This window comes from Lontra canadensis, unplaced genomic scaffold (assembly GCF_010015895.1).
Source record: "Lontra canadensis isolate GAN:19392208 unplaced genomic scaffold, GSC_riverotter_1.0 scaffold159, whole genome shotgun sequence".
NCBI classification, from domain to species: domain Eukaryota; kingdom Metazoa; phylum Chordata; class Mammalia; order Carnivora; family Mustelidae; genus Lontra; species Lontra canadensis.
Window position 1 is genome coordinate 1,084,716 of NW_022631153.1, and position 24,744 is coordinate 1,109,459.

A 24,744-nucleotide genomic window follows, 5' to 3' on the forward strand; every position below is an offset into this window, starting at 1 on the left:
TCCTGTCATCAACACTAAGAACCAAAGCTTTGATCTCACTGTGCCTCAACTCCCCCTAACGGTGGCAATATCTAAAATCAGAATCATTGTTCCCCTTCTGGTTTTCTTCCCAAGGACAAGAACTTCGAGTGAATTCTTTCTTCCCACTCAGCTCCTCCAGGGATGGGAATGGAATGTACCGCCGATCCCTCTTCCTCCACCCATACAACGTCCTGGCTTTGCTCCTCCCAACCCAGGATCTTACTGCCAGCCCTGAATCTAAATAAATCACCCTCAAAACACTTCTAGTCATTACAGGTTTCTCACACATCAGGCCTCAAGACAGATTTAGCAAATAGAACCTGAAACTATCAAGGTGTAGAGAGGTAATGACATCCTCTGGGACCTGCTTGGTTTTGTTAGTTTCTGCTAAATGTTCTCACATGTGTTGACACATCATTCTAGAGGTACCTTTTTTTCTTTCTTCCCCCCCAGATCATTCAACAGTAGTTACTATTTTTATAAGGGAACTTACTTCTAAATCCATCGGGCATGCCTTTAATTTGCACAAGGTAGTACCTGTTAAAATAAAGGGTGTTCCCTGCACAGTGTTCTCAGTCAACTGGAATGGGTAGCAGTGTTTTGTCTTTGTACAGAACACGCTGACTTTTCCACTTCCTGTTCTGATCTATAACCCAGAAAAGTCCATCTATCTGCCAAATTTTTAGTAAGACACCTAATAGCTACTCTTAAAGGACTCAAATTTCATAAACCTAACAGGACTTTGAAACTATTACTTCTAAAATATAAACCAATGTAAATAAAAGTTTGTCTTGGCGCAGCTAAACTTCTCAGTCACTCTTATATCCCTGAAATTTTATCATACATCTTTCAATAAAGCTCAAGGAAAAATTAATCTCCTTTCACATAGTGAGGGCCCACAATGAGTCTAGTATATAACATTTATGTATTATTAAGCACTTAAACATTTATAAAAATAACTTAATTGTGAAATTATTGTATATAGCAGGCACCCAATTGTTTATGATTTTTCTTAATAACTTAGAAGTTGGTTTACGCACCTGTATCTTTCTCTAACTAGCCTTTCCGTTGCTCAAAGATCAGAGCTGTGTCTAAGACTTCTTTTTTCTACCTTCCCTACATAACATGCTGATACACAAAAACGTAAATGTTATAGTGACAAAATGTGTTAGTTTTATAACCAAAACCTGTCTTTCTGCTTTCTGACATGCTTTATTTTATATTCAAATAATTCACAAAATGCTATCAGGCACAACTCATTTCTTTCATTCTTACCAGAACTGGACACGCGCCGGATCCTCTGCGGAGATAAGGCCCGATCAGAATTGAGGTTTCTACTGTCACTATTCCGCCTCAAACAGGAAACAGAGGGCCCTACTTTGGCTTTTGAACCAGGTGTTTTCCTCAGATTGGAGGAGTCAGGCTTAGATGATGCAGCCGCAGATTTTGAAGGAGAACCCTGTGAAAAAATAGTTATGATTTTAAACTAGATCAGACCTTCCTCATACCATTCTCCTTGTGGTGCTACAACCACATAACAATTCTAAGCAGATACGCCAGATATTTAATTTTCACTTTTAATATGAAGGAATTAAACCTCTTCATAGTTCATTCTTCAGTCCATCGTGATCTGACTTTAGTGGCCATCAGTGGAACTATTCCAAGATGACCAGCAACACAAGCTGAAGTCAAGCCACAGCTTTCAAGCTGTTCTCTGCAGCCCCTTCCTACAGCATCGGAGGCTGAGGACGCCATCTTTCTTTGATTTCTCCAACACAGAACATTCCTGGTTTTCCTTCTATTTGTCTGGTTATTCCGCCTCTGGATCCTGCCTCAATGCTACTTGTCCCAAGGGTACTAAACGTGACCCCGGTCTTTCCTTGTGATAAGCTCTCCCTAGGTGATCTTGTCCACTGTTTTAACCGCCACCTATACATCCTGTTCTCTCTGCAGTCGATGGGTCCTTGCCAGCACTCTCCTGCATTTCCCATGTATTTCGCTTCTTTACCTGTCCACCTAGCATTTCTTCAGGCACCTCTACTTAGTAATGCCAAGAATAATCATATTATTGTTGTTTTTACAGATCAACGTATAACCCTTATGGAATAATACCTAAAGTTCAAAAATACATGTTTCCAATTTAATCATCATTTGATTTAATCATCATAGACTAGAAGTTGTTACTTTTAGCATACCCCATCTCACAGAAGCATATGAAGTAGTTTCTAACTTTAAACTAGTTTTACCCATCCATCTCAAAACTTATCTCTTCCCATATTCACCACAACATACCCAGGCACCCAACATAAACAATGAAAGCTATTTCTTTCCTAGGTACTTCCTTTTTTTTTTACTTCCTAAACTCCTGACAGTCTTCTTTCCCTTTTGCATCCACCTTGGCACAAGCCTGCGTCATTTCTTCCCTGGATTACTGAAACCACCTCCTCAGGATTTCTGAGCTCACCAGCTTCCACTCCAATTCAAGTTCTATTCCACTGTTTATGTAACCTCCTCAAAGGAGAAACTGGGTTAGGCAACCTGCCTCTGTCTTCCAGATAAGGGCAACTCCTAACAAGGCACACCCCAGCCCCTTTGGGTCTAGCAACCCCTGCGATCTCCTTCAGCTTGTTCCTTAATGTTCGCAGTTCTACACCGCTGTCTCCCACCATACTCACTACCCTGGAGTCCCCTAAATGAGAAGATATTCTCACGTTTCTTCATCGTTATGTAGGTTATTCCTCTACCCAGAATACCCTTCCCATTCATACTTGCCCTTGGAGTTCCAACTAGTGGCTAACATGATAGTTCCCCTAGAAGCTTCAACAACTCTCCCCACTGTCACCACACCATCCCACCTTCTGCAGCATAGTAGCTTACACATACTCCCAATATTTAATATGCCTTTTTGCTTTATCTCTTAAAATTACCCACCACACCAGGTATGAGTTTTGACCAGATGTGGTATCTTTTCTTTCTAGTATCCCAACAATCATCATCATATACAGTACACAGTGAGTGGCCAATAAATATTCCCATTCTCCACACAGAAAACAAGACCCCGAGCTTTATTCAACGAAAAATCAACACTGTAAGCTAGTTTTGTACTCTCCCTTTACATAAAGAAAAACTGAGTCTCACAGAGACTAGGTTATTTGCCCAATGTCCTTCTTCCAACAAATGATGGAGCTAATCTGAAAGCATATGTAACTCTAAATTCATACTTCTAACATCCATGCTGTGTATTCCCCATGGGTACCCTTCTGTCTTTAATAAGTCATAAGTAGATAATTTCCAACACAGATATGTAAAGCCCCATGCTACTGAGCATTCATATACCAGGTGAATTAAAAATTCAATAGGGCAAGACTTTTAGGGAAGATGGTAGAAGAGGGGGACCCTAAAATTATGTCATCCCACATAAACTAAATAATCCTCCCATCAGTGCAAATAACCCAGAAAAGTACCGGAAAACTAGCACAACAAACTCCACAAGTAAATGTGAGTAAGAGGTCACATTAAAGGTGGGGACGGGATGGGGGGGGGGGGGTAAGGTCAGAGACATGGTGGAAAGCTAAACCCAGAGATTCTAGATAACAGGAGGCAGGAGCTATGAGCACAGGAGAACATTAAGAAACAGACTATCAAACCAAGGAGCCTGCATGGGGAAGACTAATCTCCACATCATTTGGCTTTGAAAATCAGAGGGGCTGATTTTGTGAGTTCTTACAACCAGCAAGACTTAAAGCCTGGAATATTAAAAATCAGCAGGCTGCTCAAGGAGAGACTGGAGGGCTCTAGGAAGCTGTGTCCTCAACCTTAAAAGAGTTAGCAGAACAAACAGGCTGAGGAGATACAACTTAGAAGCAGCATTTTGAAAAATGCCTGGGGTATATAAGAGGGAAAGTTAGACTGCATCTCTGAACTCCCTCAGAAGATCCATGCACCTTGTAAAACTGTACTCCCACTCAGATGTACTTCATGGAGCAGCCATGGCCAGCCCCTCTCTCCACAGTGGCTGAGTGTCCCCTGTGGAGAAGGAATGGCACCTACGGCTTGTGGCACCAAGACCTCACTTTCCATACTTCACAGAGCTACCCTGCCTGGCCTCCAGTCTCTACAGAGGCTATACAATCCCAGTGGAAGAGGACCCAAAGGAACAACTTGCAGCACCCTGCCCCCACCTGCATGCACTGAAGCAACCCAGACAGGCCTGGTCCTGGAGGCAGCAGAGAGGTTCCTGTGAAGTGGGCCAACATGACCGTGTTATTTAAAATGTGGGCCCTAGCCACTGCTTTCAAGAACAACAGATGGAGCTGACTTTCCCAACACACAGAAACAGACACAAAGAGTTAGGCAAAATGAAGAAACAGAAGAATATGTCCCAAATGAAAGAACAGGGCAAAATCATAGCAGGAGACCTAAACAAAACAGAGATAAGTAATAAGCTTGATAGAGAATTTAAAGTAATGATCATGAAGATAATCACTGGACTTGAGATAAGAGTGGAGGACATCAGTGAGACCCTTAACACAAAGAAAAAAAGAACCTATCGGAGATGAAGAATACAATAACTGCAATTAAAAAACACTTGTGGAATAAACAGGTTAGAGGAAACAGAGGAACGAATTAATTACCTGGAAGACATAGTTACGGAAAGTAATCAAGCTGAACAAGTGAGAGAAAAGATAATTATGCAAAGTGGAACAGACTTAGGAAACTCGGGTTGTAATAACATTCACAATATAGGGATCCCAGAAAGAAACAAGAAGAAGGGAGAAAATTTGAAGAAATAGGTGAAAACTTCCCTAATCTTGGGGAGGAAAAAAATATCCAGATCTAGAAGGCACAGAGATCCTAACAAAAAGGTCCAAACCAAGACACACAATAATTCAAGTGGCAAAAAGTAGTGATAAAGAATTTTTTTTAAGATTTATTTATTTATTTGAGAGAGAGCAAGCACGCAAGAGAGAGACAGAGATCAAACACCAAGCAAGGGTTGGGGGCAGGAGCAGGAGAGAGGAAGAAACAGACTCCCTGCTGAGCAAGGAGCTCAATGTGGAGCTCGATCCCCAGACCTGGAGATCATAACCCCAGCCAAAGGTAGATGCTTAACTGACTGAGCCACCCAGGCACCCCAGTGATAAAGAATGTTAAAAGCAATAAGAGCAAAAGACAATTACATACCAGGGAAATCCCATAAGGTTATCAGCAGATTTTTTTAGTGAAAACTTTGAATAGATCATGCCACTCCCTTCTGGCCTGCAAAGTTCTGAATGGGAAAAATCTGTAGCCAAGAATATTCTATCCAGCAAGGCTATCATTCAGAATAGAAGGAGAGACAGAGCTTCCTAGACAAAAAGTAAAGGAGCTCATGATCACTAAACCAATACTACAAGAACTACTAAAGCAGACTCTCTGAGTGGAAAAGAAAGATAATAAGTGAGAGTATGAAAAGTAGGAAACATAAAATAGGTAATAAGTATTTCTTGAAAAAACAGTAGAGATTCACAAAATAAAAGGATATGAAATATGACATCATATACCTAACACGTGGTAGGAAGAGTAAAGAGTGGGTTCAAACTTAAGTGATCATCAACTTCATATAGACTATTAAAAATCCAGACATTACACAAACCTAATGTTAACCACAAATCAAAACAAACCAGTACTATATATACAAAGACTCCAAGTATATCACTAAAGAAAACCAGCAAACCGTGAAAGAGGGGGAGTGAAAGATCAGAGAGAAACCTAGAACAATCACAAAACAAGTAACAAAATGGCAATAAATACATAACTGTCAATAATTACTTAGAATGTAATTGGACCAAACTCTCCAGTCAAAAGCTGTAGAATGACAAAGTGGATAAAAAACAAGACCTATCTATATGCCACCTATAAGAGACTCATTTCAGACCTAAAGACACATGCAGATTGAAAGTGAAGGGATGGAGAAATATTATGTAAATGGAAGTCAAAAGAAAAGCCTTTCACTGGAAAAAAATAGACTTTAAAACAAAAACTGTAAAAGAGACAAAGAAGGACAGCATATAATAATAAAGGGGACAATCCAACAAGAAGAAATAACAATTGTAAATATTTATGCACCCAACAAAGAAGCACCAAAATACATTAAACACTAAATAACAAACAAAGGAACTAACTGATACCAATACAATAATAGGAGACTTTAACACCCTACTTGCATTGAAGGACAAATCAACCAAACAGAAAATCCATAAGGAAACAATGGCTTTGAATGACACAATGGAACAGATGGATAAACAGATATATTCAGAACATTCCATCCTAAAACAGGAGACTACACATTCTTTTCAAGTGCATACGGAACATTCTCCAGAATAGGTCACATATTAGGCCACAAAACAAGTCTCAACAAATTCAAAAAGATTAAAGTCATACCATCCATCTTGTGTGACCACAACACTGTGAAATAAGAAATCAGCCATAAGAAAAAAATCTGGAAAAAGGGCTACTAAACAATGAATGGGTCAACCAAGAAATCAAAGAAGAAATAAATTACATGGAAACAAGTGACAATGAAAACACAATGGTCTACAATCTTTGAGACGCAGCAAAAACTGTTCCATAGGGAAGTTTACAGTAACACAGGCCTATCTCAAGAAGCAAGAAAAATCTCAAACCTAACAACCTAACCTTACACCTGAAGGAGCTAGAAAAAGAACAACAAGCAAAACCTAAAACCAGCAGAAGGAAGGAAATAAAGATTGGGGCATAAATAAATGATATGGAAACTAAAAAAGTCCAACAGAACAGATGAAACTAAGAGCTATTCCTTTAAAAAGATAACCAAATTCATTAATCTTTAGACAGAGTCCTCAAAAAAGAGTGGAGTCAAATAAAATCACTAATGAAAAAGGAGAAATAACAGCCAACGCCACAGAAATACAAACTGTATGAGACTATTATGAAAAACTATATGCCAATAAATTGAACAACCTAGAAGAAATGGATACATTTTTAGAAACATATAACCTATCAAAACAGAAGCAAGAACTGGAAAATTTGAACAGACCAATGACTAGCAAAAAAATTCAATCACTATTAAAAAACTTCCAACAAACCCCAGGACCAAATGCCTTCACAGAGTGAATGCTCTACCAAATATTTAAATAAGAGTTAATGCCTATTCTTCTCAAACTATTCCAAAAAATAGAAGAGGAAGGAAAACTTTCAAATTCATCCTATGAGGCCAACATTACCCTGATATCAAAAAGAAAAAGACACCACAAAGAAAAGAGAACTACAGACCAGTAACTCTGATGAATATAGAAGCAAAAATCCTCATAAAATACTTGCAAACCAAATCCAATAATACATTAAAAAATCATTTACCACAATCAAGTGGGATATATTGCTAGGATGCAAGGGCGGTTCAATATTCACCAATTAATCAACATGATACATTATATCAAAAAGAGAAAGGGAAACAAAAGAGAAAGGATTAAAAACTGTATCATTATTTCTACAGATGCAGGAAAAGCTTCTGACAAAGTCCAACATTCATGATAAAACACCCTCAACAAAGTGGAGAGGGAATATACCTCAACATAATAAAGACCATATATAAAAACCCACAGCAAACATCATATTCAATGGGAAAAAACTGAGAGCTTTTCCCCCTAAGGTCAGGAACAAGGCAAGGATGCCCACTCTCACCACTTTTATTTGACACAGTACTGGAAATCCTAGCCACAACAATCGGACAAGAAATAAAAGACATCCAAATTGTAAGGAAGAAGTAAAACTTTCATTATTTGCAGATGACATGATACTATATACAGAAAACTCTAAAGACTCCACCAAAAAACTACTAGAACTGATAAATGAATTTAATAAAGTTGCAGGATACAAAAATCAATGTACAGAAATCGGTTTCATTTCTATACAGTAATAATGAAGTAGCAGAAATAGAAATTAAGAGATCACCTTTACAATTGCACCAAAAATAATAAAATATGTAGGAATAAACTTAATCAAAAAGGGGAAAGACCTGTACTCTGGAAACTATAAAACACTGATGAAAGAATTGAAGATGACACAAAGAAAGGGAAAGACATTCCATGCTCATGGATTGGACGAACAAATATTATTAAAATGTGTACACCATCCAAAACAATGAAAAAATACCAATAGCAGGGCACCTGGGTGGCACGCAGTCAGTTAAGTGTTGGACTCTTGGTTTTGGCTCAGGTCATAATCTCAAGGTCAAAGGATCAAGGCACATATTGGGCTCCTCATTCAGCACAAAGTCTGCTTGAGATTCTCTCCCCCTTTCCCTCTGCCCACCTCCTGCTCATGCTTTTCTCGTTCTTAAATAAATTTATCTTAAAAAAAAAAAAAAAAATTTTTTTTTTTTTTTTTTTACAGAACTAGAACAAATAATTTTAAAATTTGTGTGAAACCATAATACCCAAACAAAATACCCAAAGCAATCTTGAAGTAAAAACAAAACTGGAGGTATCATAGTTCCAGATTTCAAGTTACACTACGAAGTTGTAGTGATAAAAACAATAATGGTACTGGCCAAAAAATACACATGGAGATCAATAAAATAAAGAGCCCAGAAATAAGCCCATAAATATGTAGTCATTAATCTTTAACAAAAGAGGAAAGACTGTTTCACCATACACAAAAGTGAACTTAAAATGGATTAAAGACCTAGATGTGAGACATGAAACCATAAAAAGCCAAGCAGAGGGCATAGGCAGAAAGTTCTCTGACAAAAGCAGTAGCAATATTTTTCCAGATAGGTCTCCTTAGGCAAGGGAAATAAAAGCAAAAATAAACCACTGGGTCTACATCAAAATACAAACTTTCTGCACAGCAAAGGAAACAATCAACACAACTAAAAGGTAACTTGCAGACTGGGATAAGATATGTGCAAATGACATATCTGATAAAGGGTTAGAATCCAAAATACATAAAGAACTGATACAACTCAACACTCAAAGAAAAAAAAAATCCAACTAAAAAATGGGCTGAAGACATGAACAGACACTCTCCAAAAAAGATCCAGATAGCCAACACACCCCTGGCAAAGATGCTCAATTGCACTCATCATGAGGGAAATGCAAATCAAAACCACAATGAGCTATCACCTCACACCTGTCACAATGGCTAAAATCAAAACACAAGAAATAACAAGTGCTGGCCAGGATGTGGAGAAAAAGTAACGGTCGTGCACTGTTGCTGGGAATGCAAACTGGTACAACCACTCTGGAAACAGCATGGAGGTTCCTCAAAAAAGTTAAAAATGGAACTATCCTATGATCCAGTAACCATACTATTGGATATTTACCCCCAAATACAGAAACACTAACTTAAAGAGACAGATGCATCCCTATGTTTACCGCAGCACTATCTGCAATAGCTAAATTAAGGAAGCAGCCAAAGTGTCCATCAACGGACGAATGGGTAAAGAACAAGTGGCATATATATACCATGTAATGTTATTCAGCCATAAGAAGAATGAGATCTTGCCATTTGCAATGACATGGATGGAGCTAGAGGGTATAATGCTAAGAGAAAATAAGTCAGTCAGGGAAAGGCAAATACCATATGATTTCATTCATATGTGGAAGTTAAGAAACACAACAAACAAGCAAAGGGAAAAAAAGAGAGAGAGAGAGAGAGACATATCAAAAAACAGACTCTTAAATACAGAGAACAAACCGATGGTTACTAGATGAAATAGGTGAAGGGGTTTAAGAGGGCACTTATCATTAATACTGAGTGATGTACAGAACTGTTCAATCACTATCCCGTACAACTGAAACTAGTATAACATGTGTATTAACTATACTGGAATTAAAATAAAAAACTTAAAGTATTTATAGGGTTACATTAAAAAAAATAAGGCAATATCCTAAGACAACTACACCAAACTGGCCAGAAAAAGCATGTGATTACATAGAAACTACAAAAACTCCTACCTCTACCACAAAGCTGGCTAAGGCAATCCCTCAGAGAAAATCTTTTAAAAAGTAAAACACATTTTTGTTGAAGATTTACTTCTGTAAGCTGGTCAAATCAGATTTTCTCTGCCTTTCAAGTCAACATTCTGCAAAAATTTTTAAAGCCTGTGGTGTATGAAGCAGAAAGGGCCAGGATTCCAGTCAGGAGCCCTTGGTTTGAATCTCTGTTTTGCTGCTTAGCAGCTGTGTGTTCTAAGTTGCCCCTCTGAAGCCTTTAAGTGTGGCTAACAACTGACCCGTTGTGTGAATGAAAATGTATACACTGGAAAAATACAGGGAAAACCCTAATGAAATGTATATACACAAAACCTGAGCAAATTGGTCAGAGCACACACATCAAGAAAATATCCATTCCTTCCCTGTGATCACCGCCCCTCTGGCTAACACATGGTCCCCCAATACAGAACCTCTGTAATAGGGAGCTACACTCAACTTGTATCAAATTAAAATCAAATTCCTGCCTCCAAGTAAGAACCTTTCTGAAATTTCAGATAAATCCTGACCAAAAAATGGTGAGATGGTGGGCACCTTAAAAATTCAGTAAACTCAAGGGCACCTGGGTAGCTCAGTCAGTTAAGTGTCCGATTCTTAATTTTGGCTCAGGTCATGAATGGAGATGGAGCCCTGCGTTGGGCTGCATGCTCCGTGGGGAATCTCCTTGAGATTCTTGGGTTCCATTTCAACCCGATGATTCTATTACCTGGCTTCAACAGGAACCTGAAAAACAGCTTTATGTCCTCCAAGTATAGCACGAAAGCCTAAGATTTACTCAACACACACAAAGACTTTTAATTTTTAAATTATACAGCCAGTTTATATTTATGGCAAATGCTTTTTGGAGAAACATTATGCTTGTTTTTCTGGCAGTTAGAGGTCGATAAACGATGAAAGCCTCCCATAAATCAAGGAGGAATAAATCTATTGTTTTTACCTACATCTATAAACACCAAATTAAAATTGTTGATTAGAAATACCAGAGGTTATAATTTAGTTTGGCAAAACATCAAATTATAAATGATATTAAACAAGTTCCCTATATTGGACTTGAACTTAAAATCAGAGTTTTGAAATTGACAATGGCATTAGTTCAGACACCATAGCGGGGTATTACTGTTCCCCCCCAAAAGTTAGAGAAGCCAAAACATCTCTAAACTGATGTAGCTCAGGTTTATCCAGTGTTTCCTAGCTTATTTCCTAAAAGGACCTAGCAGTTGCCTAACACACCCTAAAAACACTTCTAAAATAGCTCTTCAACCCTTCACTCCACCTTGCCTGCTTCTTTCCTCTCAGACACGAGCCTTCCGCAGAGAACGCAGAGGTGTCACATCTGCCTTCCCACCCGGCACCCAACTCCATTCCTGGCGCAGAGGACAGAAGCCCAAGGAAACCCCATGTGGGGCCAGAAGGACATGTTAAGTTTCTACTGCAAAATCAGTGCTAAGGACAAGAACAAAAAGCCCAAGAATGACCTGACCAACATTTTTGAAACTCAGAAAACTAGTTTCTTCATGCTGTTGACAAAAATATAGGTATGTTTAAAAAAAAATTCATCTTTAAACTGCATGTGAACTTTTTGCCTAAACGGAACTATACCGAGTCTCCGCCTCCCCGCTACACACACACATCCTCCTCCCCACTACACACACACATCAAATATGCGACAGGTGCTACAGACAACAGACGGCTTTTTTGCTGTACATGCATAAAAGAGGTTTATTTTAACGTTTCAGGAATCAATAGGTTAGGGCTGCACGAGACCTCAGACTTCTTCTAGGCCAACCCTTTCCCCTCTGGGTATCAAAGAGTATTTGACCAAATTCACATTAGCTGATCAGAGGCAGAATCCCAACCCCCCTGTTGACAGGACAGGGCTCCACTTCCCAGAGCAGCTTCCTCCAGAAGAGACCAGGAGTTATTTTTATGTCGATCCTGTTTACCAGCTCTCCCCAGCCCTGCCACTTCTTGAATGTGGCCCAACACATTGTAAAGTTCCTAAACAAACCTTTCTCTCCCTCTTTTTTACCCTAAGTGTAAAATATAAGCAGATATTTAACTTCAAATAACTAATTACACCACAATATTAAAGTAACTTGTTCTTTCACCTTATTAAAAGGAACGTTGGTATGCAATACAAAATTCTGTATTTTGATTCTTTTCCCCATAGGCAGTTTTCCTATATTGTAAGCAATTAACACTCTAAAGTGTGCAACTTACAAGACAAAGAAATACCGAATAGTAGATTAACACCCGAAAGCAAATTTGCACAGCTAGGTCTGCAATATTATTGACTAATGTGTTAATCAATTGCTAATACATCTCTCAGCTCCCTCCACCATTCCCCGAAGGGAGCAAAAATCTCACTTACCAAGAAAAGAGAACCATATTCAAAGGTCTCATTCAAAATTTCCTTCTTTAGCTCTTGTTTTTCCGTAGGTGTCCCATTTTCTTTTTCACCCTTCTTTTCAGGGCTAATCCTATCCATGCTGGAAGCATATGTTATTTCCAAACACTCTGTGCTTTCCATTTTAACAGGGAGTAGGTCTCTGATCTTCTGGAAGAAGGTCGCCACGGACCCAGTCTCACATGCTGAATTAGAACTTGCTTTGTCAAGGTCTTCCTGATTCGATTTCATGGCAGATGTTGTTCTTGGAACCCTGTGTGAAGCATTTTTAGAATGAGTTGTAACATGCACAGCCTGGCTAGTAATGAGTTTATTAAATTGCTGCTTATGCGTCTTGTTAATTAGGATTTCTGCTTTTGTATCTACATTCAAGTCAGACCTTGGTGCTTTGTTCAAAGCTGTCGGCTGTCTTGAGGAAGACCCTGATGAGGCAGGTGATGAGGCACTGGTTAAGGGAGGTCTGAGCGTGACCTTTGATAAAGCAGGGTCTTTGGATGGCAACACCGGTCTAGACACAACTTTTGCTTTGACATTCTTGAAGTTTGGTCTTGGGTAACTTATAATTTCGGTTTTTCTAACTTTGCTGCCGATAGGGGTGTTCATTTTAGTTGTCAATTTTCCTAAATTAGGTTTAGACATGTTCATAGGTGCCCCCTTCAAGTTTGGTAAATTTCTAAGCTCTCGAGGACTCTTCTCCACTTTACTACATTTCTTGGTTGCTTCAGTAGGCGAAATAGAAAAGGTTGCATTTGGAGAATCTAGGACTGGCGTTGACATGCAAACTGGGTTATTTGTGCTAATGACCATATCATTTGCATCCTGACTCAGTTCAACTGATGAAGCCATCTTTTGTCCTGGTGGGCTACTCAGTATCAATTCAATGGTACGATTTTGGGTTTCTAAATCCTTTTCATTAGAGGCATTTTGTGGGTCTTCAGCCACAGTGACTTCGTGCTCTGGGTTCAGCACTTGGGCTTCGTTTTTATCAAAAGCTGGCACCAGTGATGGGCATTCATCATCTATAAGACAATTGGACACTTTTTCTCTTAGATTTTGGCTCATTTCCTTTTGCCCATATGAGCTCTGTGAATGTGTCTCACTATTTTGTTCATCTTTAGATAAACAAAAGAATTCTTGTAATACAGACTCATTGGGAACGTCCATGCCTTCAGAAACTGGTGTTTGAGCTTGTACCACTTTTTCTGCAACTAGTCTTTGCTGTGACCCATCTGTGTAGTCACTGGTGACCCGTCCTGAAGAATATGGACACTGAATGCCAGTATCTGGAACAACAGTATCAGTTTGCATCACATCAGAAAATGCTGTGTAAGTTGTGTCTTGAGCCTCTGCTGCAGTGGCTTGTTGGTTTTCAAAGCTCTCTCCATAATTTGTTTCTCTCATGTGCATGTTAGCAGAATGGGAAGATGTATGAATGGAACAGGACAAAGATGGGTTTCCACTCCCCATGCCAGTTGGCTGCAGATTTCCAGAGGTATGCAAAGACAGGCTCTTTTCAATGGCATGCTGTGCTATAAAGGTGCAGTTAACATGATCCACGGTCATGTCAAATGTTTGGTTTAGCTCCAAAGCAGTAGGAGAGTCCTCATAGTACAAATCACCATTGCTGGGTTTCCACACAAAAGGCAGAGATGTCTCAGCATTCTGGTCCTGGAATGATTCTAGGGAATGACAACTGTTGCGCAGATATTTGGGCTCCTCTGTATTTACAACGTGTGCACAAGACTGAAGTGTAGAGTCTTCATGGATATCAAACACCTCCTTACCAATCAACTGACTTGAAGACTTTGGTTGATCAAGTACTTCCACACACTGAGGGGTTAAAGCAAGACTTTCATCAATGTCCACAGCAGAGCTGGTTTCATAATCAACCACCATGTCATCTGGCTTGGCAGGATTCCAATTTACCTTATTGGTTGACGAGTTCTGTATGTGTGATTTTTGGTTGTATGCATATGTGTTTTCATTTTTATCACTGATAAGTAAGGATTGAAGTTCATCTTCTGTCTTCTCATCTGAATTATCATCATTCATCCTGAATATTAACTTTAAACCTCTGCCATTTTATTTCTTCTCGAAATCCTTTCAAATGAGAGGAAAGGAAAAACTGTCCATATCCAAAGTTTTAGCACAGTTGAAAGTTTCTAAAATGCTTTGAAGTTGTAATGATTTCTTGTTCCCTGGAAGAAATAAAATGATCAATTCAAGTAAGTATTATTAAAATTAGTAAGTCACTGCTTGATTAATTTCAATCACTTTATTTTTACATTTAGAACATACACCCGTGGGTAGGAGTAAAGATATCCTTAGCTCAAGTATCATCTCCTTTCAAAGATGCTTTTTTATTTGAGGGAATGGGGCAGAAGCCAGAGACAGTGCTAAAACTGCCCGTGTGACTGACTTCACTTCTGAGATACCTCCTCCATATTCCCATTGACTCTTATTTGTCATACAAGGGAAGGAAGCTCAATCTAACAATAGCCTTTCCTTCTTATTGATTAGCCACTGGTGCTAATTTGCTGAGGACAATTCCAATTTATGCCTGTTGTTCCAACATAATTAGTAACAATGTCTTTTCATTTTCAGAAGGGTCCTGACCTGTCAACCACAACAAATGAGCTGATGATCAATGAAGACTTAGGGAAAAGAGAAATGCCAACACCCTGTTTTTATTCCCTTTCTTAAACATCTCAAAGTTAGGGGGGAAAAAAAAGTTGATTCCCTAAAAATGTTAAACTGCATGACACCGATTTCTACTCTTAAATACCTACTAAAGAGAAATGAAAACATATGCCCACACAAACACTTGTATAAAAGTATGGGATTAATAGAAGTGTAGTTATAATAACCAAGTAGAAGTTAATGTCAATTAGCAGGTAAATAATAAAATGTTATATACCCATACAATGGCATAAACAATCCCCAAAAGAAAAAGATGGAATACTGTTACATCTATAACATGGATAAAGTGTTAGAACTTAAAAATATTACACTAGGGGCCGCCTGGGTGGCTCAGTGGGTTAAAGCCTCTGCCTTTGGCTCTGGTCATGATCTCGGGGTCCTGGGATAGAGCCCCACATTAGGTTCTCTGCTCCTCGGGGAGCTTCCCCCTCTCTCTTTGCCTGCCTCTCTGCCTCGTTGTGATCTCTGTCTGTCAAATAAATAAATAAAATCTTTTAAAAAAATATTACACTAAGTGAAAAAAGCCAGACATAGAAGACTATCTATTATGTATTATATTTATATGAAATGTCCAGAATAGGCAAATCTAGAAAGACAAAGTAGATTAGTGGTTCTCTAGAGCTGAGAAAGGATAAGAGGGAAGGGAATGAGCAGTAATGGCTAATTAGGATGTTTCTTTTAAAAGTCATGAAGGTGTTCTAAAGATCATGGTGATGGTTGCATAGTACTGTAAGTATACTACTGAAAACTACTGAATTGTACACTTAAAAAAAAATCATTGAAAACAACCCATGAAAACTTTCAAATCTGAGGATTTTTGCAAATAACGAAGTTGATTATGCTTTTGGTCAAATTGAAGTGCTTAAAAAGGGCCCAATACTCAAGAGAGGATGGTAAATAAGTCATAGAAATATATGGTCACTTGGATTGAATTTCTAATCCTGGTATTAAATGTCAATCAGAGGACACTGTTCTGCCTAAAGAAATAAAACATACAAGCAGCAGCTCTTTCTGCCCATGGTCCTGTCCCTGTGCTTTAATGAACCACCATTTTGCACCCCAAAAAGAAAAAAAAAAAAATAGAAAGAGATAAAACATACATGAGGAGGGAAAATGGCACCCTATAACCTCTAAGTTTGTGACTAAAGAAATATCTTTTTTCCATTTTGTAATCCTTTCTCTGTAATCAAACTTCGGTGACCTAAATACAACCAGCGGAGTAGAAACCAGGGAAGAACTGAGAGGATCTGTATCTTCACGAACAGTGCTCTATGTGTTTCTGGCCACGCATCCTGAAACCAGCCTTCACTGCAGGAAGAAAGAAAGGCTGCAATGTTCAGCTCGACAGCATGCATGTGTGCTATCAACACACACACACACATACACACACACACACACACACACACTCAAAAGGAGACTGAATCCTAAAACAAAGGCTGTATGATTTATATACTGATGGGAAGTATCAATTACTTACATAGTTTTGGGTTTGTTTGTTTTTTTTTAAAGGTTTTATTTGACAGAGAGGTGGGGGAGCCTGACTGGGGCTTAATCCCAGGACTTTGGGATCAGGACCTGAGCCAAAGGCAGATGCTTAACCAACTGAACCACCCAAGCACCCCTTCCACCATAGTTCTTAAGTCAATAAATCACTGAAGTAATAGTTGTGTGGCTACCACCTTAATAGAAGTTTTACGAAGACACTATTTTTTTTTTTAATCCTGGGGTGTAAAATATGTTCAAACTAAATATTTAAATCAAGAAGTACATTTATTCAGTTTTTTAGACTTATGTGTGTCGAATATAATTTCAAAAAGCAGTAAACATGTTATACCTTGTCTGTTTTCATGAAAGTCAATATTCATTTAAGAGATTCTGGTATTAAAAAAATATGAGCACTGTAAACAGAAGCTTTTAATGGAAATCATAGAAGTCATTTGTCTACATAAACACAGTCATTAGATTCAATTAAGGAGTTTTACTACCTGAGCTCCTTCTTCCAAAGTACATAAAAAATTATTTAAAAAAAAAAACTCTGATAAAAATGGAATAAATGGTTTGTATGTTAAGGAATTTCAAATTATTTTTAAAATAAATGAATAAAATCTTTAAAATAAATAAAATGAATAGAATACAAATGTTTAATGGGATACAGACATTCTATATTTAGGTGGTTGTTTTTTTTTTATAGTTTTTCTCTTTCATAAATAACACTCAACATTTTTGCAATCTTGAACTACCTATGATTATTTCCTTTGGAAAAACTTCCTAGAAATATAAGCATTACCAAGCCAAACGAATGATATTTTTTTAGGCTCTTGATCTAGTTTGCTAAATTGTTAGGTAAAAGGAGAGGGGGAGGAACATACATATATATTTTTTCATAATAAATACTTATTTATTATGCATAATAAATATATGACCTGAGTTTTACTTTAAAAGTTCATGTATTTTATTTTATTCAGCATTTTCCCCCAAGTATTTTTCCAAGTCATTATAGTATGAAAACATTTCTAATGGTTGTGAAACTCCAAAGCTTAAAATGTTTTAGATTTATAAGTCAGTAATTATGATGAGTAATGAAAATGTAAAGAACTGATTAACTATTCCAACTTTCACATGACTGTTTAGTATACGTGGGTTTATGATTTTTTTTTAAAGATTTATTTATTTGATAGCGAGAGAGATCACAAGTACGCAGAGAGGCAGGCAGAGAGAGAAGGGGAAGCAGGCTCCCAGCTGAGCAGAGAGCCCAATGTGGGGCTCTATCCCAGGACCCTGAGATCATGACCAGAGCCAAAGGCAGAGACTTAGCCCACTGAGCCACCCAGGTGCCCAGGTTTATGATTTTTTTAATTCACAAAAACCAACCAAACCAGGTGAGAAAAGCTATCCAAAAAAAAAAAATTCTCTCCCCCCAAATGCATTGAGAAGAATACTTCAGGACAGTTTTCATAGGAAATAAATTTACAGAAGTGTTTTCTACGTTAGTAGCTAAGAGTAAAGAATTTGTGGTACAAAGACTGGATACTAAAAACAAGATTATCAGCTCCAGAAATAGTTGGAAGATCAACATTCACTCAAGAAAACAACAGTTTCAAGATATCTTTATGAAGATAAAGCTATGGTCAGGAAAAGGTTGACCAGGATTCCCTCAGGAATTTTGTCAACAAAGTTTAAAGTCAGCCATTTTGTCTGATGGCCAATTTCATTCCTTTCCCACTTAAAGAATAGTTCCTCAGTTTCTACTACATGCTGGACTCATTCTTTGATAAGTTCACCTGACCCACGAAGTAATGTCTTTGTATTTCTATAATTGCAATGTCATTTGTGACACCTTCAAAGTTACTATTTAGGCAATGCTTTTTTATTAAAGCCAATCAAAGGTTAAAAAAAAATAAAGGCAAAAAGGTTGGGATAAATTATTGTCACCTGAACAGTTAACTTCTCAACTTGTCTTTCAGCAGCATTATCTACCAGAACAAAGTAGAACGATCAAGTTTCCTTTTTAAGAATGCTATCTGGGAAAATAAAGAGATCTTTTTCAGAGAAAATTTTGGATGAGAGACAAATTCCCTGCTTACTAAGATTTGAGAATATGATAGAATAGCTCCTCTTGAATAGAAAGGTTACCAAAATTATACATTTTTATAGTGATTTGTAAGGTTAAAAATTAATCTGTACCAAAAGAAATGGCCATTGAAAAGAACTGGTAGTTTAAGATTTGAGCTATTTCAACAATCTTGAAAAATTAGATTACTTTCCAAATCTTAGCTTAAGAAGAATGATTGTTTATTCTCCAAAGGTTGAAATTCCACCAGTTATTACACTGAACAGATATACCTAAAAAGATAAATTATATATAAATTAAGTTCTTAGGATATAACTGAATTCACTGTCATTATATTAATACTAGAAAATATTTTAAAGATCTAATTCAAACACCCTCATTTTATAAGTGAGAAAACCAACTGTAAGACATTAACTACATTACTTGGCCAAATTGGTCGCTAGAACATTACTACTAGATTATACAATAGTTGTGTGCCTTATTCACCTACTGAACTATAAACTCAGTAGAGGGTTATTTATACATCAGTAGGTGTCTTCTATATCCTCCTTTTACTGTAATGCCCAACCCGGTAATTTGAACTTAGTACAGATAAACTTGCTACCTCATATGGGAATTACAAAATAAAGGTGTCCAGAAGTCACATGTGAAAACAGTTTCAGGACTTTATAGCCATAAAAATCTTGAATTTTACTCCTTATCTGTGTCTACATATGGCAAACCAGTCATAAGATTTGAATACAAACACAGCTATAATTTATGGCTTTCAAATCATAGAATCATATCAGTTCTTCTTAAAGTTCTTATGAAATCAGAAATCATAGCACTAGAGCTCTCTAGGCTTCAAAACCCAGTATACCTGGTCTTGAACTTATTTTAGAACAGAAAAGAAGACAGGTGTACAATATCTGAGCTACCAATTTATTCTGAAGTGAAAAATAAAGTTGAACAAAAAATAATCACCATGTGTTACTGACATCTTCAAAAAACTCTCCCTTCTGTTCAAACTATTCAAGGTACTAAAAGTTTTACCCCTAAGCCTCATGATAGTACCACTTTCCACAGTTTAAGTTTGAACTCCCAAATTAGCTCCTACAACCTACCTTTTGACAAACTAAACCTCCTCCAGCAGAGTTTAGTAAAGCAGATCTTATCCCTGAGAACCCAGAACAAGCATACCAAGCAGTCAGTTTCCTAAGAGTGTAAGGATTTCCCATGAAGCCAGTTAAACAAGAGGAGAGCCAGCACTGGCTTAATGGATTCCAAAATGAAGGCTATGGGGGTACCGCAACAGAGTTGGATGTTACATACAACTGGACCTTTCCGGGAAGAAAATGCAGATCCATTCAGGAGGTCTGACTTGGGGCTTGAGATCCTGCATTTCTCTCCCTCTCCTTGGTAATGCTGAAGCTCTCAGTCCACAGACCTCCCTTGGGGCCACAAAGACGTAACCAGAGAGCTTCGAGAAAAGAATACCTTTTGAGTCAAGATGATCAATAAAATTCACAGACCGTCCCAGCCAGCTACCTCCACATCCAACTGTAAAACTTGTTATCCTAACTGGGGATAGACTTTCCTTACCTCTGAAAGCTAATGTAGGCTTTGTCCTTTCCTCTCTAAGGGTGAATATTCCCATCTATAGACAATTGGGCAGTTTTACTGTCATGGAGAAGGTTGCTTCTACATCCACATGTGGAGAGAGTTCAGTTAGTGTAATGTTCCTGCCCTCTTCTGTCCTTTTACTCACTCCACCCAGGAGAAATAAAGTGCTTAATGGATTCTGGGAAGAATTAGCTGGGCAAGGACTGGGGTGAGGTAAGCGGCATCCACCTCTGGCACTGAACTGAAGATGATCAGTAACAGTGCTCCTTTGAGCCATTCTGGAGCCTGAGGCAAAGGGAAAAGTCAGGAGTATCAGCCCTATCTTATAAGTTGTTTTAAATATATATGTGTGTGTGTGTGTGTGTGTGTATGTATAGTTATATATAAATATGTATATATTGTTTAAATTTATATATAGTTCATGTTATATATATATATATTTGTTGATCAATTCATTTTCAAATACTATGTTAAATATTATTTTTTAAGATTTTATTTATTCACCTGACAGAGAGAGACACAGCAAGAGAGGGAACACAAGCAGAGAGAGGGAGAAGCAGGCTTCCGGAGGAGCAGACAGCCCAACTCGGGGCTCGATCCCAGGACCCTGGGATCACGACCTGAGCCGAAGGCAGACTCTTAAAGACTGAGCCACCCAGGCGCCCCTATGTTAAATATTATTTATCTTGACCACTGAAGGTTTCTTGGCACCCCTTACACTCCTGACTGGAGGCCAGTCCCTCCCTCACCTCACCCTCCCTGAGGCCCAAGCCTGCTACTCACACAGCAGAAGCTCTACTCTCCTCCCCCAGGAGCAGGCTCTGCCCCGACAGGGGAAAGGTACAGGTGAGGCCTGCCCAGTTTCTGCTCTGCCTTGATGGCTCAGTGTGTCTCTCAAACATAGCCCCATGCATCAAACTACTTTTCACCTATAATTCATGTATAATTATAGATAAGATTCTCTAATTAGAGAATCTGCAATTATAATTCATCTACAAGTTCATCCGTAATATTATCTTACTGCCTTACTCTTTCTCTTTTTCCTCAATGGCTCATGACCAAAAAGAAGAAAAAGGCATGAATACTCCTCACACAGCTTCACAGCCAATCCTGAGCAGATGCTGACCCCAGCCCGGGAGCACAGTCCTGGAGGCCAGAGCCCTGGTGAGCCAAGCGTTTACTCCTCAGGTGTGGCATCACAGGGGAGGGCCACGGAATCATCCAGAAAGAACTGCAGTGGCTGCAGCAACCCCAAGCAGCATATGGGATTTGGGGCAGTAGCTTTTCACAAACCATCAGGAGAGAGATTATATTTCAACAACCAGTCAGCCACTCCCAATCGCACTCTTGAAAAGTTGTGTGTGTGTGTGTGTGTGTGTGTGTGTGTGTGTGTGTGTGTGGTGTGTGTTTAAGAGCTTTTATTTATTTGAGACAGAGAGTGACAGCGAGTGAGCAAACGAGCACAGGAGTGGAGTGGTGGGGGAGGCAGAGGGAGAGGGAGAGGGAGAAGCAGACCCCCTGATGAGCAGGGAAGCCCACACAGGGCTCGATCCCAGGACCCTGAGATCACGACCTGGGCCGAAGTCAGAAGCTTGACTAAGACACCCAGGCGCCTTTAAAAGGAGTTATTCTTTATTGTGCCCTCTCAAAACTGTAATTCTATTATACAAAGCAACAAACCGTAAGAAATCAACAAGGAGTAATGTTTGCAGGAGCAAAACACTCACAGAGTAACCTGAGCTTCTGCTGTGAGCAAGGTAGCTGGCACTTCGGTTCAAAGCACAGGTCAGAGTTTTTTACACGCTGGTGGTTTGCATCCTCTATCCTACAATCAGCTCACTTTTTCAGTGAGGATAAGGGTTTTAAATAGGACGGATGGGGCAAGAAACTTTAAGCTTAGGAGCATACATGCATTTGATCTGAGTTGGAAACCCCAGCTCATGGCAACTCTGTCCCTCAGTTAAGTGGCCGGTTCCATGGAAGGAAGACTGCACAAGCTCGTAACTGGAAGAAAACGAGGCCAGCACTGCACAACTAAAAGAAAGCTCTGTGAGCCTTGGCACAAGCACAGACTTTCAGCAGGCAGCTTTTTTTGCACAGGCCACACGGATATATCTTGAACTACCCCTGGCAAGTGGGGACAGAGAGCAGAAGCTTCACAGGAGCCCAGCGAGATAGCAGAGAGCCAGGAGGCAGGCCCCAGTGAGAGACACAGTCACACTGCAGGCAACAATGTCTTTACAGGTCCGAGGACACTAGTGGTCAACAGTATTTATGGCTTTGAAATGGCAAAGCAGATTTGTGTGCCCTACAGAAAACTAGAATGTTCTCAGCTTTCAACTGTTACTAATAGGTCTGATAGGCCCTAGGCTAGGGAGTCACCCAAATTCTACTCTGTATTGGAGGACAAGAAGGTAGTAGTGAGTGGGAGAAGCTGGAATCCATGTGGTCTTTCCAAGGACTCGAGAATTGCCACACACACACACACACACACACACACACACACACACACACACAATTACATCCCAATACAACAAAGTGTCCCCAAGAAGCTCTTGATTGATAGTTCATTAGAGCTCAATCTTCCTCAGGAGTCGGGTGTCTTGGATATAAGTACATCCAGAGCAAGAGGCAAGAGAAGTGGCTCTTGGGGCAGAAACCTGAACAGGGCCACTCGTCCAAGAGTGAAAGGTGCGGCACCAGGCAGGAGCCCACGTGGCGTAGCACAGGGATCGTCAGGAACACCATGCACTCTGTTCTAAGAATGTACTTTTTCCCTGCATTACTATTTCAGGATTAGGGGATTGGGTTGTTACCAAAATGTGGTCTGGGGTTAAAGGAAAGGGTAAAAGACTGTGTTGTGATTGCCTGTGTCCTCTTCACACATGGGCCGCTGAGAACTAGCACGACCTCAGAGACCACCCAAAGACAGCCCTTCCTGTGAAGCCGCCTGGACGACAGCTTCCAGAACAACAGACCACCGCCCAGGCTTCAAGAATACTTCAGCCTGACAGGACCTGCTAAGATAGGCTTATTGGAATTTAATTCTATTCTTGCCTCGAGGTCTCCAGAAAGGCCGCTCAAGGAGGGCAGGCAGGACGGGGGTGGGGAGTTATGCACCAAAATCTCCCCAGTGATTAGAAGAGTACCCAGGGTGGGTTTTCAATTAGCATTTGTGGAATTAATGAATCTATGAAAGGGCCAAGAAAATTTTAGTTTAATTTTTTTTTTTTTTAAGACAATGCAGAATGAGTGAGAGAATGAGCACACAAGCAGTGGGGAGGAGCCGAGGGAGAAGCTGACTCCCCACTGAGCAGGGAGCCCTACTCAGGGCTTGGGGCTCCATCCCAGGACCCTGAGAGGACAACCTGAGCCAAAGGCAAACGCTTAACCAACTGAGCCATCCAGCCTCCCTATTTTGAACTTGTAACTCCTTTGAATTTTAACATATTTGGACTTGAACTTGCAAAGTTAGATAACCCTACAACTAAACTTCTACCGTCACATTCCCAGGGAAAAATTATGTTCAAACTTAGGCACCACTATGTTCCTGGCACCTTAACTTTGTCATCGGATTTCACTCCACACCCCGAAAAAGCTATGCAAGACAACATGCCTGTACACCATCGGAGATTGAAAAGAGGAAAGCAAACTGAAGCCCTGGGCACAGAGGGGCCTTGGAAGTGAGGTCATTAACTGCCAGAGCCTTCGATATCTCCACTGCCCGTGGGAAGTGTGAGACGTGTACCCAAAGAGACAGTGGTTTCACGGGGAAGCAACCTCTCGACTGGGAGGCACTGGTTAACCACGGGTTAAATAGCAAGTAGGAGGTGTTGTTAAGAGAACCAGAAGTAGGGACATTGCAGGTGAAGGCTTCTTCCCCGACGCCTGATGCTTCTTTTAAATGGGGGAGTTCAGTATATCCTTTGGACCTTCCATCGGACCTTCTCATCCCGCCCAAAAAAGTACAGTCATGTATCAGACTAGAAAATGAGGAGAATAAGCAGAGCAAGCGTGGTTGAGCTATCCCCACTGTCTTGTTGGGGAGGAGTCAGCCCATGGGGACTATGGGGGTACAGGAGCACTCTGCACCTCCAAGAGCAGCCCTGTGGTAATTGAGGGGACCAAATCCTGGGGTGTGCTGCTAGCCAGCTCCTTGATCGCTCACACTAAGCTATCCCCACCCAACTAGCCTTCAACAGAGATGACCGGATTGTTCCAAGGCCAGATCCCCTACTCTGTCCTATTTCTCTATTGGGCCAGAACCTAGATGAGAAGAGGGGTGTGATTTATTGGGCAGGTCAGTGAGTTTTACACAGTTTTATTTATTTTTCTTTAATTCTTAATTTATGACTTCTACTTTTTTTTATTTTGGTAAAATCAGCATAAGATTATTTTTAATTGTACTTAATGCTATCTAATGGTACATT

General features: G+C 39.5%; 1 protein-coding gene across 3 annotated transcripts in view; it reads right to left on the bottom strand.

Moving 5' to 3' along the window:
* Nucleotides 1-24,744, bottom strand: part of MTUS1 (microtubule associated scaffold protein 1) — a 161,182-nt gene that overhangs the window by 95,576 nt on the left and 40,862 nt on the right. For all 3 annotated transcript variants that reach the window (XM_032844948.1, XM_032844947.1, XM_032844946.1), the window contains exons 2-3: nt 12,406-14,639; nt 1,297-1,480 (exon numbers count right to left, since the gene is read on the bottom strand). In XM_032844948.1, the coding sequence (XP_032700839.1) occupies nt 1,297-1,480; nt 12,406-14,493 (2,272 nt within the window). In that variant the 5' untranslated portion in view covers nt 14,494-14,639. The remainder of the gene's footprint in view (nt 1-1,296; nt 1,481-12,405; nt 14,640-24,744) is intronic.